Below are 20,861 nucleotides of genomic sequence, written 5' to 3'. Positions count from 1 at the left end.
ATTGTACATTTAACCCTCATGGCTGACATTGCACTGAGTTGGGTGGTTTGTTTCAAACGTCTGCAAACAGTTCGGATTAATTTAATTTAATTAATTCTCAATACACAGATCTGTGCCTTTCACACCATTGTGTGCTAACCCTAAAACCAGCCAATCTCTGCTCTCGGCTCGTCATCTGCTTCTCCAGCACAGAATCAACTGGTCGGTGACGTCAGCCGAGTATATAACGGGGCTGGAGTTCAAGTGGACCACGAAAACAAGTTAGTGAAGCCTCAGTCTCAACGCACCCACCGGCCACCGGAGTTGGTCCTACACGAGAAAAACACGCCAACGTCAACAAACTCGATGTTATGACGCAGATTTAGGAACTTTCCACGGACTTTTTCCTGACCGATACGAATTTAGGACTTTTAAAAGCAAAGCGGTTTTTATCTCCCTTTTCACGTATCGGTGATGCCCGCTGGTATGTTTAGCATCGACAGTATCCTGGCCGGGAGACCCACTTGCAAGGACTCAGTGCTCCTCCATCGGAATGCCCCGGTGGTGTTCTCGAACCTCACGGATTCCATCTACACCGCTGCCGATTATAATGGACTCTACTCGCACACAACTGGACCTTCTCCCTCGGGCATCCAGGCGGTGAACGGGACTAGAATAGGATATAATAACTATTATTATGGACAACTGCATGTGCAGGGCCCCAGTGGGCCTGCTTGCTGCAGCGCTATCCCTACCCTCGGCTCGCAACAGTGCCCGTGTATTCCAACAGGTAGGTTGCCCTCTCCCACTTCTATCTGTAGTCAAAAGTAAACATTAAAAACTCTGCATGTTCCTTGGGTGATGGACAATGTAACGCTGCCTGTAATGACAAGTAAAAGTTAAAACATTATGTTAGGCTATAGTGGATGATAGATATAGTGTACTTACTGTGATGAAGATGTGGTTGTCCCACTGGCTATCCTAAGTTGAATGCACCAATTTGTAAGTCGCTCTGGATAAGAGCGTCTACTAAATGACTTAAATGTAAATGTAAATATAGGTAAATTGGTTGGTGTTTTAACTTGTGAATGCGCAACATTACACACACAGTCATTTTGGTGGCACATATAGCCTATTTAAGAAGCCTATCCATGGTATAGGCCTACTCTAATTCAGTTTTACTTTTGCGCATTAACTAGAATACATTTTATGCTAAACTTTGTGTAGACATTTGCATGGGATGATGCGTGTGCTATATTATACATGTGTAAAGGTGTTGTTTTTGCTGTCTAAATAGTTTGATTTGTGCGGAGTTGTTTTTTTCGTTTTTTTCATTTGTGATATCTGTATAGGCCTATTGGGTGTGGTGCGAATTGAATTATTCATTGAGGACAAACAAATGTTTGTTTATTTCTCCATGCAGCTTATGACCGCACGGGCTCTGTGCTCATCTCTCCCATCCCGCACCAGATGATGTCCTATATGAACGTGGGCACCTTGTCTCGGACGGAGCTGCAGCTCCTGAACCAGCTCCACTGCCGACGCAAGAGGAGACACCGGACCATCTTCACCGACGAGCAGCTCGAGGCCCTGGAAAATCTCTTTCAGGAGACCAAGTACCCTGACGTTGGCACACGGGAACAGCTCGCGCGGAGAGTGCACCTACGGGAGGAGAAGGTCGAGGTGAGTGCATGCACGGCCCTGTGTTGCTGGCTGTCTACCACCGCTATACACACATTAGGCTGCGTTTATTTTCAGAATATATGTGAAGGATCTCTCCATATGACGAAAATAAAGGTATCAATATAGAACGTTCGTTGCGCATTGTAACAATTATGCACATTCGTTGAAAGGCCAAATATTCTATCCAAGCGTTGCGCACATAGTAATAGAAATCGTTTACGTCTTTCTAGTGCCAAAAATATGTTATATTAACCCAAATTACGTTACAAGTACTCTACAACACGGTATAACAAATATTTCATACAAAGTAAAAAATATTGTATCTTCTATTTTCGCATAGGTGTGGTTCAAAAACAGACGAGCGAAATGGAGAAGACAGAAAAGGTCGTCCTCGGAAGAATCTGAAAACTCACAGAAATGGAACAAATCGACGAAAACACCCACAGAGAAAACCGAGGAAAACAAAAGTGATGTGGATTCGGACAGCTGATATTAATCTAACACAAAAAAATAGAAAAGACTGTTGGTTGCATAGCCTATAGGTGGATGCGCAAATAGGCTTCATACAGGATTTGGACTTCTTGTACATAATGTGATGTGGACTGAAGTAATGAAATCTTTTGACATGATGTTGCACAGTTGTATAGTAAATATTACTTTTATTATTGCTATGGGGTAAGCTATTTATATTTAATTTAAAGTTTTTGTTAAGCATACCGTCCCGAAGATGTGGTGAGCAAGGAGCCAGGATCAGTTTTCTGGCGTGTCTCAATACTTCGCGAACAGACATTACATCTCATATAGATATTACATGTTATACATCGGATATTGTTATTTACCGCAAATAATATTCTGAAACTACATCAATGGGGAAAATATATTCATAGAGTTAACAGGAATCACACTTAATGTGGAACTATTGACGGGGAAGCGTTTTGTCACCTTTATAAGATAAAAGGACAAAGCTATATTTGTCAACTCATAACCATACAGACGTGTTTGGGGATTTGACTAAAATGATTTGTCAATATGTTGCAATTAATGATAATTACAGGAACAATGAATCTACATTAAATCATATCTGAATCATCTCTATTTCCTTTGTCTCCTTTAGCATGTTTTCCTTCTATTTCTAATAATATTATCTATATTTATGAATTGGAAATTAAAATGCCTTGATTGACAGTAGGCAAAAGTGTGCTGTTTTCAAGACATTTGAAAAAAGACGCACTGCAAAAGACACCCGTATGCATGGAAATAGTGCTTGAATCGCATGCGGATAAATTCTGGAAAAGGGTCCTAAATGATGCAGTTGATATGAAGCTTCTAGTCTTCTTATAACATTTTATTTAATGCGTTAGGTAAGCTACCAAACACAAGAGTTGTAATACAGCTTTTTTTAAAATTAAAAAAATCGATTAATTTGCCTCTGATGTGGCAAAATAGACAGTGAGAATAGTCTATATATAATTTACTGTCGAGCTTTTTTTGGCACCTTCAATTAAAAGGAAACAAAAATGATTATCAAAAGTAAAAATTATTTCGTTTACAATTGGCAAAGCTGAGCCTATCATTTCAAAACATTCAAAGCAACAGGTGTTTCAAATAGATTAATTATGATACGCATATTTATAGGCCTAACTCATGATTAGCCTAATAGCCTATAGACTCAATTAAAACTCTTTGGAAAAATCAACGATTGTCTTTATAACCTAAATGATAACAGGATTATCTGTTACTGTTTATTATCTATCCTGTTGCCTAGTCACTTTATCCCTACCTATATGTACATATCTACCTCAATTAGCCTACCTCGTAGCCTGCACATCGACTCGGTACTGGTACCCCGTGTATATAGCCAAGTCATCGTTACTCATTGTGTATTTCATTCCTCGTGTTATTATTTATCTTTTTTTTCTTGCTGCATTGTTGGGAAGTGCCCGTAAGCATTTCACTGTTAGTCTATACCTGTTGGTTACGAAGCATGTAACAAATACAATTTGATTTGATTATTGCTGTTATGCAGATCATTCATATTTCAGCTAGCAACTCAACAGAATTGTCTACCCTGTAGGCTACTTTTCCGTCATTTCACAGCTCTAGGTTAAGGCGATCAAATAACCATTTTGTCCCCAATGAATCCCCAAAACTACCAACCTAAATTCACCTCCAATCAAATCAAATCAATTTTTATGAGATGAGATGAGATCAAATATCTGATATAAAGCACTAAAAGTGAAATGACTAAGAGTTTTAGACAACATGTTGTACAAATGATGGGTCAGTTGCTCAAGTCTTATTTTCTCACACGGAATAAGGGAGATCCATTGCAATACAGAACGGTTGCAATACACCGGAGGTTGCTCAATATATAATATGGTAGACTAGTTCAAATTCAGTGGCGAACCAGGACTATAGGACATAGACCTTCAGAGGGATCAAACATCTTCCAATACAATAGGTTGTATCAAACTCAAAAATCAAGAAAATAAAAATAACACATAGCATCACCGAATGCGCCCGATATTATATATTCTGTAGTCAGACCATTCGTAGTGAAGGAGGAGCAATGTTTTTTGCTGACATTATAAATAAATCAAACAGGCCTGGCCGCGTTTCGGGCTGTCGCACACACAGAGACAGAACCGGCATGGACACAACATGTGACACACAGCATAAAATAATGCGACAAGCAAAACAAAAAACACGCTGTTTACACAACCAATGGTAGCCTAACACCACTAACACCACTATCACCACTATGTGGTCCTCTGTAGCTCAATTGGTAGAGCATGGAGCTTGTAACGCCAATGTAGTGGGTTCGATCCCCGGGACCACCCATACGTAAAAATGTATGCACACATGACTGTAAGTCGCTGTGGATAAAAGCTTCTGCTAAATGGCATGGTATTATATTATCACACTATCACCAATAGTGACAACAAGTGTGTCACATCAAAGATGACAGGCTCCTGGTGCTGAAAGAACATCGACCTGTGCACTCCATGGCGCTGAAGGAGAGACAGTTTTCGTCAATAGACAGGGCTGATAGACAGGCGACAGAATAAGCAGCCCATTCACTCCAGGAGGCCCCATGCAATCAGAACAATACAAAAGCACAACAATTTCATTTCCAAAATGAAATCAACAAACCAGCATTGCAAACATATTTTATCAAGTTCATCACACTAACCCGTGATCTAAAGTTTAAATGCAACAATGTTTATTGTCAATGCTTACAGTCATTATTTTCAAAGAAATAGCTAACAACAAGCAAGCTGCAAAAAAATAAAATAAGGAACTCTGCCACCAGATTATGATCATATGTAAACGAAGGTTTGAAAAATAGCCTAATCCTGAAAATGGTGACGCTAACAAATTGCACTATTAGCAGTCTACACATTTTCACTTTTTTTTAAACGTCCCACCCACTGCAAGTCAAAATGTGATTGGTTCATTCCACTGTCACTCCAAAATTATGCTCTATTACAGTTGAATGACAGAGGTCTTTGGTCCAGTTTCTGAAGGCCTAGCCAATGGCTGGCTGAGCTAGCTAGAATTTTCTACCCAGAGTCTACCAAAGAAAAATCATGATTGGATATTTCTTTCTCTTCAGTATTAACCCGTCTCCTTCCAACACAAACGGAAGAGATTAAATCAGAAGATCATAAAAACTATTGTAAAAATGTAATAGAACTGAAAACTAAATTTAATGAAGAAAAAAAACATATGTATTTTATTTATGTATAAATCCTTAGGCCTTCCTAGAAGGCCAACACTGTTCCCACTGTTCAAATTCATGTGTGAGGGTTGGTGATCAAATTCAATGGTGAATTATTTTTTACAATGCAATTTAAGCCCCACCCATGCTGTTCGTGTAGTACATGGATGTACAAATTGATGCCCATTTAAAGTGTAATTCATAGTGATTCCATACCTGATTCAAATAGTGTTCCACAGGGCCTAACATTTAATTTTTGGCCCACTAGCCACTGTGGCAGGTATATGAAAAAATCCCGCCACTCAGATATTTTACCATGCTTTGTAATGTGACCAATTTTTGTGACCTAAGTATTTTAACCAAACTATCAGATGAGACAAAATGTTCAGCTGCCCCTTTAAGGGCGGGAGGTTACCGTGGTAATGGGGCCACTTGAGTCGTCACTTGTGTCCATGTGCGTGTGAGATTTGGGATCTGATTAGGGCGTCTCTACACTATCAGTTGAAGCAGCAGACTCAAACTAGCGTTGAAAAGCAGCCGAGCTTGTGAACAAAACAATGTAAATAGCTAAGACACACGAGGACAAAGTCACACTTTGTAGACTTTAGACTAAATTAGACCAACTTTTATGCCTGTGCGCAGCACCTCCAAAAATGAATCTATCAGCACTTCACTCAGTGCACTCAGCTCCCCTGCCAGACAGTGTTGCTGCGTGAGTTGAGGATGCTGTGTGAGTTGAGGATATAGGATTCGTATTTATTTGTGCAATAAGCTGTTATGAAACATAACAACATAAATACTTTGAAAACAGACACTGCTGCATTTTCCTGCTATAAATCGCAACTCGCACATATGCTCATACTTGACTTTTGACTATTTTTATTGGCTAATGTAGGCCTAATGCTTGCACTGTAGCCCTGCAAATAGACCACCAGGCAACGAAGCTGGTGAAATAGACATTCTTACCTTTCAATGCCTAAATCTACCCGCATTTGGCAGGTGTTAATTTTATGCCCTGGTTTTCTATAATGGATGATGGTGATCTTCATGGCAGCTGATCAATATGTCCATGTCATACACAATTTATAACATATATCTTATTTACTCCATGTCTACACCAGCCCTAATATCCAACAGTGGCAAATAGTGAACATGGAATTGTGTTGTATTTACAATGCTGTGTTACATTGTTATATGATATAAGTTATAAGTGGAGTGCCGGCATATTTACCGTACAATAAAATATTGGAAAAACTGAACAGAAATACATCTCCATTTTCCGTTCCATACTTAACAGCAATGCTAAGTTGACTTGGCATTTTAAGATTTATATTTTCCATCTTCCAAGGTCATAGAATCCAAATCACAGCCTCACCAAACAAACCATATTATTTATTTATGTCCAATTAATTTGAGTCAGTGCCTTTCTGTTCCCTTCGATTGGTTTATGATCAGTGAATTATGTGTGAACTCTGTGTTAGATAATTTAGCCAAGCCCCTCTGCAGAACTACTCACATATCAAATCAAACGTTATTTATATAGTACATTTCAGACATGAATGCAACGCAATGCGCTTCACACAAAAAACCACACAAAAACAATGAAAATAAAAACGGAAATATTTACTACATAATAAACATGACGATACAAAACTAAAGAAGAACAATACAAACTAAAAGACAAAAAAAGCACCCTAAGGAAAAGCAAAGCTAAAAATGTGTGTTTTAAGATCTCTATTAAATATACCACATATACCTTTATGTATCCTAGTGGTTAAAGCGTTGGGACAGTAACCGATAGGTTGCTTGTGCGAATCCCCGAGCCGGCAAGGTGGAAAATCTGCCGTTCTGTCCTAGAGCAAGGTAGTTAACAACTCCTCACCGGGCGCCAAAGACGTGGATATCGATTAAGTCAGCCCCCGGCAACTCTCTGATTCAGAGGGGTTGGGTTAAATGCGGAAGACTCATTTTTTGGTAAATGTTGTGCAACTGACTAGGTATCCCCTTTCCCTTCACGGTGGACAGCCAGTGGACATGATGATAATAGTCCTCCTTTGGCTCTTATATTTTCCTTTTAAGGAGTAATTGTAATAGAAGTTAACTTTGTAAACCGACATGTGGCCTTGTCTCTCTCCATCCAGGGAAGGAGAGTTGTATTGAATCACAGGGTCAAGTTCTCCCCTTTCACCAGAGAAAGGCTACCCTGAGTGGGCTAGCAGGCCACAGAGCTAACCAACTATACATATAGCATAGCAACTACAGTAGTGGCCTATTTAAGGAGTCCTGCAGTTTACAAAAACACTGCTTTAGACTCTTTCACTCAGTACTGAAGATTTGGGGTTTGCTTTGGGTTGTTCTGTTGCCTGCTGTAAGATGAACTCTGAAACAAAACTTGTCAATAAAATAAGTCAACATGATATGAAGGACAATCAGAGCCAAAACTTTCAGAGTTTATCTAAATCAATCGGTTAATTAAATGCAGAAAAACAACACAAATTGACCTTGGAGATTAGCCAACTGTGCCTGTATCATGTTTCACAATACTTATTTTCTATGTCTTGCCAATAAACTGGAATATGAGACACAACAAACTCTTTCACAAGTAATATATTTAGGCATGACATATATTTTATGTCATGGTTTATGTCTTATATTGAGTTTTCAAAATGTATATGTATATATATTTTTCTAATACATTCCCATTGCAATACAAAAGAGCATGTGTGGGGGCCGGGGCCACACACACACATTTTGTTTTTGTTACAAAGTAACTTGATTTTTCAAATGTTTTACATTTGTATTATTTCTATGAGCTTATACAGCAATAAGGTATACACTAGCGGTGGGCCAGTAACCGGAAGGTCGCTGGTTTGAATACCCGAACTGACTAGGTGAAAAATATGTTGATGTGCCCTTGAGCAAGGCACTTAACCCTAATTGCTCCTGTAAGTCGCTCTGGATAAGAGCGTCTGCTAAATGACTCAAATGTAATAGCAATGAGTGATTGTATGGGGAGAGTTTTAATTTTATTTTATTTAGCATCATTTAATTTATGCACTCCCTTGTAAGATTATAATAACATTTAGTACCTAGATAGAAATATGATCATTATGTGGAAATGTTATTAGTCCTTTGGGATATTTCCTAAACTATATAATCATGATACACACCATTTGACTTAAGCAATGTGCACTATAATGATTGTATCTTCATGATATAATGTGCACTATAATGATTGTATCTTTATGATTGCATCTTTATATTATCGGCTAATGATTGTCATTAGTGTCAGTGTTTTAGTGCTATACAATCTATCAACTAATATTTTCTACATTATATCAATTCCTGAATAATTCAAAGGGCATAACTATTCTACACGCATTCTCATGTGATCAGTTTGATTTTCCAACCCAACTAATTGTCCAAGACAGTTACCATAGAGATCCTATAATGATGTTCTATTTAATCCTGTGATGGGTATTATCTGATTGTTTCCAGGGATGTATTTAATATGGGAAAAGTAATAACTTGGGACTTCTAAAGCGACTGTTTAAAACAGATTAGAGGAGCTCCAGAGCAGGTACTTAAAGATTTGACCATAACACATATTCCTAATAACCCCTTATTCGGCTGTGATTTATAAAGTATTGAAGTGCAGAACGCCAGTGAGATATACAAAGCACAGGACCAGCCACAGTCATCAATCTCTGCTTTTTTCATAGGCAGTCATTTTAATTTCACAAATGTAATGCAACTTTTTTTTTGCTAAACTATTATTTCTTTGACCTCTTTTATGCATCGTTCCCGGCACTTGGAAAAACATAGGTGGAGTCCAAGAAAAATGAGGTATTGAGTTAACTCTCAGAGAAGATCAATCTTTGCTTCTTTGCAAGTGTTTAGAGAAAACTTTTTTTTTTTTTTTAATCGCCCAGAAGTCTCGCTATATTTTGCAGTGGTCCAGCCCTGCTCTGGGCATGTTTCTCTTACATAAGCTTTGCCCTCTCCCCTGAAATGTTGATGGCTGATGTATTTACTCTCCATACCATACGGTATCAGCCCTGAGGACCCCAGATCTCTGAATAATGTTATTAGTCCATGGGGTCTGGAGAGTCTTAGTGCTGGGGGATTTGGCCGCTGGACTGACAGCTCTTGGGTGGATTCCCTGGTCATTCTAAAGATAGACAAGGGTGTTGGCCAGCTCTGTGGTCCACTTTCAGAAACATATAAAATTGCCTCCTCATGGCAGGCAGGAACTCAGAAATACTGTATATTTTTACAAAAATGTAAACTTCCTCCTGTATTATTACCATATTTCACTGGGAAGACGTGTGGTTTGGTGTTTGTTTTCATTTTGTCCCAGACTGTCTGTCTGTCTGTCTGTCTGTCTGTCTGTCTGTCTGTCTGTCTGTCTGTCTGTCTGTCTGTCTGTCTGTCTGTCTGTCTGTCTGTCTGTCTGTCTGTCTGTCTGTCTGTCTGTCTGTCTGTCTGTCTGTCTCTCTCTCTCTCTCTCTCTCTCTCTCTCTCTCTCTCTCTCTCTCTCTCTCTCTCTCTCTCTCTCTCTCTCTCTCTCTCTCTCTCTCTCTCTCTCTCTCTCTCCTCTCTCTCTCAATCTCTGTCTCTCTCCTCCTCTCTCCGCCTTTCAGAATCAGAGCTGCCTTTGCCTTACAGCTAGATAAGGGCAGAGCATGCACCCCCCCCCCCCCCCCCACCCTTTTATAGCTGAGTTTAGTGCCTGAAAGCTCTTAACTACCGTAATGTTCTCTCCGACCAGCCGTGTAATTACATTGCCTGTCACCACACATGTCGCAGTACACCAGTCATCGACTTAAATTAGCCAGTGGCCCCCTGCTAAACCGCTAAGGAGCTTTAAATCTGGGAGCCAGTGGGTCAAGCCCAACTGCTGCCAGCGGTCCACTTATCTCAAAGGTGAAAGAGGTGTTCGTAAAGTCCGAGACAAATCCCCCTCAGAGCCAGCGAAGGCCAAGAACCAGGGGGCTATTCTGTCTCTGCAGAGAGAGAGAGAGAGAGAGAGAGAGAGAGAGGGAAGAGAGAGAGAGAGAGAGAGAGAGGGGGAGAGAGAGAGAGAGAGAGAGAGAGGAGAGGGAGAGAGAGAGAGAGAGAGGGGGGGGGGGGTATAATGTTTTTCGCTGTAGCCGCCTCACGCCAAAACCAAACACACATGAGCCATGTGGATGAGGTTTCCTGTGTGTGCTTTTCTGTCCCTATTCATGCTGTACCTGGGTTATTGGGGTGTGTAGTGGGGCTCGGGCGGACAGGCAGGAGATGAGGAAAGGTTAGTATAAACAGCTATAGAGGCTGACGGAGGGGTTGGGGAAGGGTCTAGCACAGTGGTTCCCAACCAGGGGTACTAGGACCCCTAGGCCTATCCACAGGGGGTGCTTGAGAAGACTTATGAGACCATAGGCCTACTGGTAAAATGCACATGAGGGTGTACTTCAGGGGTACTTCGGGCAAAGCAAAATTCAGTTGGTGGTACAGTAACCGAAAAAGGTTGGTAACCACTGGTTTAGCATATACAGCTACAAGGGCCAAGGTCTGACCACTGATTACCAGCGTGGTTTGAACCCAGCCATCCATAGGACCTGTGGAGGAGGGAGGTCAGTGGGGGAGAGATGGAGGGATGTGGGAGGAGGAGAGGGGAGTGGATTTAGATGGGAGAATATGGGGAGTCAGAGGAGAGGGAGGGTGCAGGGGAGGAGAGAGGGAGAATGGGGGATTAGAGGTGTGTGCTGGGGCAGGTATTGAGGGTAAGAGGGATGTTGAGAGGGTAAAGAAGGGGATCAAAGGGGTATAGGTGTACCCTGTTGACCTTCCGTAGAGCGTTCACCCCAAGTTCAAACCCAGCCTCTGGGTATTGGAGGGGCTCTCTGAACGTGAGTGTAGCAGTGTAGGGAGAAGGCACAGAGCTGGACAAACAGACACACAGACACAGAGACACACACACACACACACACACACACACACACACACACACACACACACACACACACACACACACACACACACACACACACACACACACACACACACACACACACACACACACACACACACACACACACACACACACACACACACACACACACACACACACACACACACACACACACACACACACACACACACACACACACACACACACACACACACACACAAAGACAAACACACACAGGAACACTCCTTGGCTGACGGCTTAGACCCTGCAGGCTGGAGTGTGGACCTGCAACATTATCCAGACATAGAGTCATCAACCATCCACCCGACACAACCCACCGCTATGCTTGTCTATGTAGTGATTATAGGAGCCAGCATATTTATATCACTCTACAACACAATCCCCCTTCTCTCTGTCTGTCTCTGTCTCTGTCTCTGTCTCTGTCTCTGTCTCTGTCTCTGTCTCTGTCTCTGTCTCTGTCTCTCTCTCTCTCTCTCTCTCTCTCTCTCTCTCTCTCTCTCTCTCTCTATCTCTCTCTCTCTCTCTCTCTCTCTCTCTCTCTCTCTCTCTCTCTCTCTCTATCTCTCTCTCTCTCTCTCTCTCTCTCTCTCTCTCTCTCTCTCTCTCTCTCTCTCTCTCTCTCTCTCTCCCCCTCTCTTCTCTCTCTATCCCGCTCTCTCTTGTTGTCCCCTCTACACACCCGTCCCCTCCTCCCATCCCCTCCACCCGTCCCCTCCACCCATCCCCTACACACCCATCCCGTCCCCTCCACCCGTCCCCTCCTCCTGTCCCCTCCACCCGTCCCCCTTCCCCCTCCTCCCGTCCCCTCCACCCGTCCCCCTTTTCTCACTTAAAGGTTGCTGAGTGAGCTAGGAGTAAATAAAACAATGTGTGGATTAATGATCAAGTGATTTGAGGGTCTGTGTTCTTTCTGTTCGCTATTTACTCAGAGAATAAATCAAAATTGTGTGCTGTATCAACAACAGAATTATGGTCCAGTGGAAATTATGAAGGATAAATCACGACTGAAAAAGAACAACCACCCCTCTCTCCGTCCAACTGCACACACACACACGCACGCACGCAAGCACGCACGCGCGCACGCACGCACGCACGCACGCACGCACGCACGCACACACACACACACACACACACACACACACACACACACACACACACACACACACACACACACACACACACAAAGTCCCCACTGTCTACTTATAAGACTGTCTGTAATCAGATAATGGCCACTCCTGGAATAAAACTCAGCAGAACATAATAAACATGTCCTCATCTGATTAATCTGTGATTTTCTTCTAAATACTATTAAGCCCGTTCATATACTTAAAGACAATCTAGCTATGGTGGTTTATATCAAATGTTGAGAGAACTGAAAACAAATCATTGCATTAATATTCATTCAAGGGTTTTTCTTTATTTTTACTATTTTCTACATTGTAGAATAATAGTGAAGACATCAAAACTATGAAATAACACATATGGAATCATGTAGTAACCAAAAAAGTGTTAAACAAATCAAAATATATTTTATATTCGAGATTCTTCGAATAGTCACCCTTTGCCTTGATGACAGCTTTGCACACTCTTGGCATTCTCTCAACCATCTTCACCTGAAATGCTTTTCCAACAGTCTTGAAGGAGTTCCCACATATGCTGAACACTTGTTGGCTGCTTTTCCTTCACTCTGCTGTCCGACTCATCCCAAACCATCTCAATTTGGTTGAGGTCAGGGGATTGTGGAGGCCCGGTCATCTGATGCAGGACTCCATCACTCTCCTTCTTGGTAAAATATCCCTTACACTGCCTGGAGGTGTGTTTTGGGTCATTGTCCTGTTGAAAAACAAATTATAGTCCCACTGGTTGCCATGCTGGTTAAGTGTGCCTTGAATTCTAAATAAATCACAGACAGTGTCACCAGAAATGCACCCCCACACCATAACACCTCCTCCTCCATGCTTTACGGTGGGAACTACACATTCGGAGATCATCCGTTCATCCACACCACGTCTCACAAAGACACGGTAGTTGGAACCAAAAATCTCAAATTTTGACTCCAGACCAAAGGACACATTTCCACCGGTCTAATGTCCATTGCTCATGTTCCTTGGCCCAAGCAGGTCTCTTCTTCTTATTGGTGTCCTTTATTAGTGGTTTCTTTGCAGCAATTCGACCTTGAATTCGGCCTGATTCACACAGTCCCCTCTGAACAGTTGATGTTGAGATGGGTCTGTGACTTGAACTCTGTGAAGCATTTATTTGGGCTGCAATTTCTGAGGCTGGTAACTCTAATGAACTTATCCTCTGCTGCAGAGGTAGCTCTGGGTCTTCCAATCCAGTGGCAATCCTCATGAGAGCCAGTTTCATCATAGCGCTTGATGGTTTTTGCGACTGCACTTCAAGAAACTTTAAAAGTTATTGAAATGTTACGTATTGACTGACCTTCATGTCTTAAAGTAATGATGGACTGTCATTTCTCTTTGCTTATTTGAGCTGTTCTTGCCATAATATGGACTTGATCTTTTACCAAATAGGGCTATCTTCTGTATACCCCCCTACCTTGTCACAACACAACTGATTGGCTCAAACGCATTAAGATGGAAAGAAATTCCACAAATTAACTTTTAAGAAGGCACACCTGTTAATTGAAATGCATTCCAGGTGACTACCTCATGATGCTGGTTGAGAGAATGCCAAGAGTGCAAAGCTGTCATCAAGGCAAAGGGTGACTATTTGAAGAATCTCGAATATAAAATATATTTTGATTTGTTTAACACTTTTTTGGTTAGTACATGATTCCATATGTGTTATTTCATAGTTTTGATGTCTTCACTATTATTCTACAATGTAAAAAATAGTAAAAATAAAGAAAAACCCTTGAATGAGTAGGTGTTCCCAAACTTTTGACTGGTAGTGTATATATTTTTAGGAACTCAGTCCGGGTCTCAACTTACTGAGCATTAGAATAGTAGACTACATAAGGTGCGATTTCGAAACTTGGTTGTGCATCAGCAGTTTTCCTCTTGTTATATGTCACTCACTGACAGTCACTTAATTATCCCATGTCAGCTAACATTTTTTAGATAGGTAAGTTATTTGGCTAGACTAACTAGGCTATCTAAACGTGTAGTAATCATGGCCAAATTACCGACCGGTCATGCAGGGCATGTGCCCAGGGGCCCTGACCTCCAGGGAGCCCACATTGATTGTGTTAGTCATTCTCACTCAGACATCATATTAACATGGCATAAGTCATGGCAAAATGTGTAGAATTGCAGGAAATCCCTTATAGAATGTCAACATTTTCTCTCCACTAAAGGAACTAAAGTGATAATGGCTGGGGTAATTTTTTATTCTTTTTGCTCTTGTCCAAATAGCATTTTAGAGTTTTTAAATGATGTAGAAATGCAGTAAATTAGTTTCAACTTTCTCTACGGTTCGGACCTCACTAAAACTCAGACCCTGGCTACGGCCCTGCTCATATATAGGAGATTTCTAAACCAAACAGTACTGAGTTTTTACATTGAAACACTAACTTTACATGGAAACACTTACTGTATAATGCGTATAGTAAAACATAGCAGTATGTATCCTAGTATGTTAAAATAACATAGCAGTATGTATTCTAGTATGTTAAAATAACATAGCAGTATGTATTCTAGTATGTTAAAATAACATAGCAGTATGTATCCTAATATGTTAAAAGAACATAGCAGTATGTATTCTAGTATGTTAAAAGAACATAGCAGTATGTATTCTAGTATGTTAAAATAACATAGCAGTATGTATCCTAATATGTTAAAAGGCCATGTACTGTAATTCTCTATGTTTTGTTTTTTCAAGCCTCAAACATTTTTAGTGTGCATGTCAGAAATGTTTGCTCCTATGGACATGAGGAACAATGTTGTATTGTGCAAAATACCCAAATTCCCAAATCCACAAACAACAAAAAAGAAAAAGTCCCCCCCCCAAAAAAAAATCTAAATTCACATTATCAAAAACATGTCCTATTTTTGGAGAGGGGAACAGCATTTAACATTGCTATCTTTCAACACTTTGTCCCATTGTTTTCCCCAGGAGACGCAGCGAGAGAGAGGCCATCCAGTGCACCCAGGAACAGCTGTGGCGGGTTATGGCCGACAGGCAGGAAGCAGATTCCAATTGACTGTTGCATTAGATTTGCCTGCCTCCCCTTGGCTTGGGGTTCACAGGGCTATATGGGCTATAAACAGACAGTGGGATCAGTATGATGCTGTAATATAGATGTTATTCTGTAGTTTTCACAGAGTTACTATACTGATGGTTTTTCTTGACTGTGTGGGCCAGGATAGGGACAACTCTGGGCTATAGTTATACCCTAAAACTGTATGACCTGGGCTTAAAGTGAAGGAACAACCTTTGTCCTAAATATTCTATACCAACATGACCACTATAAGAATGTGATATCAAAGGTAATTCGTACAAGCAATGGCCATCGTGTCTGTGGCACTGTAACTAAGTTCTCAAGCCTGATGCAGGGTGAACGTCTGGAGTTGTTGTGTTGGAGCTGCCCTCTTGTGGACTATGTAACATGGATAATCCGGCTCAATAAAGAACAGCCAGATTTGTACACCATAATAAGGATCACTGATATAGTCTTTACAAATGGTACTATACATTCACTTACCATAAATTAATACAATTTAATCATAAACAATTAAAAGTTTTAAAAAATGAAATGTGTTCTATTTCTAAGGGAGTGAACGATATTTATAATAAGCGTTACATGGAGAAAATCGGACCTCTCTGACCACCGTGGACAAGAGTAGGGGTGGAAAGATTTCCTTTCTATAAAAAGCATTGCATGAATCTATCATTATATTTGCCAGTCCAGATAAAATAGCCTTCTATAAAAGTGTCATGCAATTCTACGTTTTTAATACCACACAAATTACCGAAATGACAGGCTAAGAATGGACAAAGAGATAGGGCTATGTGTTCCTCTTGTCATATTTATCCAATGCCAAATCAGTGTCTTGTTTGCAACAAAACTGTCCCTATTTGCAAATAATTAAATCTGAGACATCATTAGGAATCTGAGCATGGTACTTTCAAAAGTAGGCCTACCAACTTAGAAAAATGTAAGCTTTAATAACTGCTGGCTACTCTTCTTCCTTGGCTTAACCCAACGAGAGACGGACACACATGTTGTTTACCTAAAAGCTGTATAGGTTTAAACATCTTCTATTGTACAGAAAGTGAATAGCTTCATCAATTGATAGTGACAGAATTAGATCACTTCCCAAGCAAAGTCCATGTTTTGTCTCCTCGGCTATAGAAGAAGAAGAAATTAAACAATGTCTTGCCCGGGTATTTTACAGCTTGTTTCTAGCATAAAGCTTTGCGGACCAAAGCGCTGTTATAGATGACTTTATATAATCGGATCTGTTTTATTTTCTTCAAAATCTTAAGCTAACAGTGGATAGGCATGTGCTTACCCTATGGCATACCCTCTCATACCCCCTCAATTCCGGTCTTGGTTTTAATTTAACAGCCCTTCACTGACAAGGAGGTGGGCTATTTAAAGAGTGCATGGTGGGCGGAGGAATTGACAGACAAATCTATGGATATAGCAGTCTATAGCCTAATTTCGTCTGCCAAACAGGTAAGCCTACCTCTTATTTCTTAAATAGGAAAAATATTGCTCCAACAAAAAGCCCTCTTGTTGTTAGTAAAGTGTAATTAAAATGAAGCTGGTTGAAATGAATTATGCCTACTTGAATTTGCCTACTTTCAGCACCATGAGCTGTCCTGTTTGATTGATTGTGCTGTGGTTGCTGCTTCAAGTTTCAGCACCACAATGTAAGTTACTCGAGTCTGGCTTATTGTGAGGTCAATAACGCTGATAAATAGGCTTACATCATGGGCAATACAAATATTGTTTTTAATAAAATAAATTATAGTAGTAGCAAGCTATATCAAAGTTGACCTCCGGTCCTCCTTCTCATCTTCTCGCTCTCCTTCTCAAACTGAACTGAACATAGGCTATAGACTAGTCCGTGTGCAAGATAATGAATTTTTTGGACTGGGCCTAATCAAAAATTATTATTCGGAAGAAGCCTTTGACTCTCTTCCTGAACTGCCACCGTAGGCCTACACCGCACAGCCATTGGTTAGGCAGCACACACAAACCTTTTTGATCAGCATGAGCAGAGCAGGCCGGGGCTCAGGGTTGGAATATCCATTGCTGTGTGTAATGCAGCCTAGTTTTATTCACACCATCCCAGCAGCTATCTTAGAAATATAACTTTGCTCTGTGCTTCTCCTAACATGCACTTTGTAGCCTATACCCTATAGGCTATGGATCATTTGATTGAGACCACACTAAATAGCCTATAGGCGCACTTGATATTGCACGCCGGGCAGAGAATCAGAGATGAGGGGTGGCATCGGGCACACGTCAGAGATGAGGGGTGGCATTCTAAAATGTCTAAACATTTCATCAATTACAAATGACATGACCCTCCCCTGGACTAGATTTAAAAAATACTAAACCCTCCCCTTGACTGAAATTGAAAAAGCATGACCCTCCCTCCCTTTCCTCGAGGTACCCATCACGTAATTTTCGATCCATCTCTAAAATGTTTATACGTTGTAGACATTCAAAACAGTCTAATAAGTTGATGCATAATATTTTCCCAAAGAAAGCTGCACAATCAAAAAAGTGCTGTCATCATCTCAAATGTAAATCTCTGAGGTAAAAACAATCTGAAATGCTGAGATAGACAGCTACTCTCAAAACATCTAAAATAGTTGACAAAGCATTTAAACAACATGTGTCCTTCTCTAGCTTGTCTGAAATGGCACCCTATTCCCTTTATGGTGCGCTACTTTCAACCAGGGCCCTTTCAAAAAGTAGTTCACTATATAGGGAATAGGGTGCCATTTTGGATGCACATCATTCTCTTGATTCATATCTTGTCTAGTGCTATCTACAGTATCTAATGTATCCCTGCCCTCCACTCCTCTCCTTCCCTTCAATTCCCAACAGAACCAACTAGCATCCCAAATGGCACCCCATTCCCTATATAGTGTACTACTTTTGACCAGGACCCTATGGGACATATACCATTTGGGACACATCTCACGTATATGAAGTCAAAGCCCCAGTAATCAGGGCAGTATCGTCTCTCTGAGTCTGTCTGAGTAGAGTCTGTCTTGGCTGCAGCGAGAACGGAGCACCACATCACCTCCCTGCAGTCATAACAGCAATCAGCCAGGCCCAGTGACGGACAGCTAGTTTACAGGCCCTGTCAGGCATTAACAGATTTGATCCCTATTGGAACGGGGTGCTCTGGGAAGGGTTGGGAATATCAGACAGGAACGCCGGGGAGGTTGAGAGTCGAGGGGGAGATCAGATGTGGGTGGCTGGAGTCTCATGCCAGGACCTCTCTGTGATTTGTGAATCATTGTCAGGGGTTGGTTCACATGCCTACATCTGCTGATTCAGGGCCCTCGCTGTGTGTGTGTGTGTGTGTGTGTGTGTGTGTGTGTGTGTGTGTATGGTGTTCTCATGAGTTTTGCTTCATTATGTACACGAGGTCAGATTTGACACACACAGACACACACACACACACACACACAACAGAAAATCAAGAGCTGTGAAGGCTTTAAAGGTAGCAGTTGCTACAAACATTTTTGGACATATAAATGTTTCCCTTTCCTTTGAGCAGGAAAGGGAAACATTAATTAAGGGAATCTGTGTGATGTTTTATGAACTATGAAATTCACTTTAGACTTTAAAGGGAGAAAATGTCGGAATGTAAATATTTGTGGATGTTTTCAGGCGTGTTGAGTCAGAGGCCATTGAGGGCTCCGGGTATAGATGGATCAGAGGTTAAGAAGAGGAGGAGGAGGAGGAGGAGGAGGAGGAGGAGGAGGAGGAGGGAGGGAGGGAGGGAAGAAAGGCTAGAAAGCGATACAGCGCCAGAGCCCCAACTCGTCTGATTACAGTGAATCCAGCTGACCCCAGAAAAACCACATTGTTGGCAGCCACTTCCAACCAATCTCCCGTTGCTAGTGAGTAATTAAAAGTGAGTGCTTATGTATTTTTGTAATGAGTTGACAGCATATTTCCACTCCCTGCCCACAAGGCTACCCTAATCAACATGGTCCCGCTTTTTCTCTCCTCATGATAGCTCTGTTGCTAAGGCATGACAAAACAGGGAGCCGTGCAGCACCACACCACACAGTCCCCCCTCCCTCCCTCCCTCCCTCCCTCCCTCCCTCCCTACGCACGTCAGGAGTGAGAGGTTTGTCTGTTCTCGTACAAAATCGAGGGATGGAGGGATGGAGGGGTATGGCGGAGAGGGTGGACGAGAGGATGCGACCTCCGGCGATGAATCAACGTCAGTTCTTGACCTTGGCCTGGAAGCAGAGCTCAATCATTGGCTGAAAAAATCCTTCCTTGTCTCTTTGCATGATGGGTAATTTTCATGACAATGGCATGGTGTGTGAGTGTGTGTATGTATGTTGTGTGTGTGTCCACCCTCCTCTCTCTCCTCCAGCATCCTCTCCACGTCTCATAGCGACAGTAATGCGAGAGGGTCGTTATTGTGGGATTACGCATGCTACCACCCAAACACTTGTAGTGGAGAAGGAAATAAGTCCAAGTGACATAAGAGCTGACCCTGTCTTTAACTTAACCTGATGGTCAACATGGGAAATCAGTCCTGGGCCCAACTTGGATTAGGTCTATCTACCTCTCTCTCTGTCTCTTCCTCTGGGCCAGCCCAGACCACAGAGGCCTCCCCTCTCATTAAACACACTGCAGGGATACACACAGAACAGAGGCATCTGGGGGATCATTCTAGATTGCATACGGAGGTGTTCCATTTAGAATGCCAAAACAATTTCACTGAGACGTTCTGAGGTTCTGTTTGGAACCTCTCTGAGGAGCTCTACCCACAACACATTCCAGACATGTGACACGGTCGACAGGCCCATTGAACCCACGGTAACCTGTGTGTGGTCGTTGGATTGGTCAGGACCTGTACTACTCAGGCTCACACTCTGTTCATCACAGGTGCCTAGAAACAAAACTTAACTGTAGATATGTCATCAGAGCTCAACCTCCTCTCCTCTCCTCTCCTCTCCTCTCCTCTCCTCTCCTCTCCTCTCCTCTCCTCTCCTCTCCTCTCCTCTCCTCTCCTCTCCTCTCCTCTCCTCTCCTCTCCTCTCCTCTCCTCTCCTCTCCTCTCCTCTCCTCTCCTCTCCTCTCCTCTCCTCTCCTCTCCTCTCCTCTCCTCCTTGCAGCAAATTGGCCTCGCATTCTGAAGATCACTCCCTGGGGCTCTTCACTCCTTTTATGTTCTATTCTGTCTATCTGCAGAGCACCAATCCATGCATGACCTTTGTGTAATATAATCAAAGTCTGTGCTATGTTTTATACAACCAATCAGGACCAATCAATCGTGAGGAAGAGGCAGAAGAGAGGAGGGATGTAGCGAGCGGTGTGTGTTT

General features: G+C 41.8%; 1 protein-coding gene across 1 annotated transcript; it reads left to right on the top strand.

The window, feature by feature from the left end:
* Nucleotides 1–453: 453 nt before the first annotated feature.
* LOC311102481 (homeobox protein goosecoid) lies at nt 454–2,226 on the top strand (the record flags this gene model as incomplete). The annotated part of the gene is made up of 3 exons (XM_084143837.1): nt 454–769; nt 1,403–1,662; nt 2,003–2,226. 3 exons carry the CDS (start codon nt 454–456, stop codon nt 2,150–2,152), a joined length of 726 nt encoding a protein of 241 aa, XP_083999963.1. The 3' UTR covers nt 2,153–2,226.
* Between the last annotated feature and the right edge of the window lie 18,635 nt (nt 2,227–20,861).

This window comes from Coregonus lavaretus (genome assembly GCF_964263955.1).
Source record: "Coregonus lavaretus genome assembly, chromosome: 27".
In the NCBI taxonomy this organism is placed as follows: Eukaryota; Metazoa; Chordata; class Actinopteri; order Salmoniformes; family Salmonidae; genus Coregonus; species Coregonus lavaretus.
Note: the sequence above shows the minus strand (reverse complement) of the source record. Positions and strands in the feature narration are given on the sequence as shown.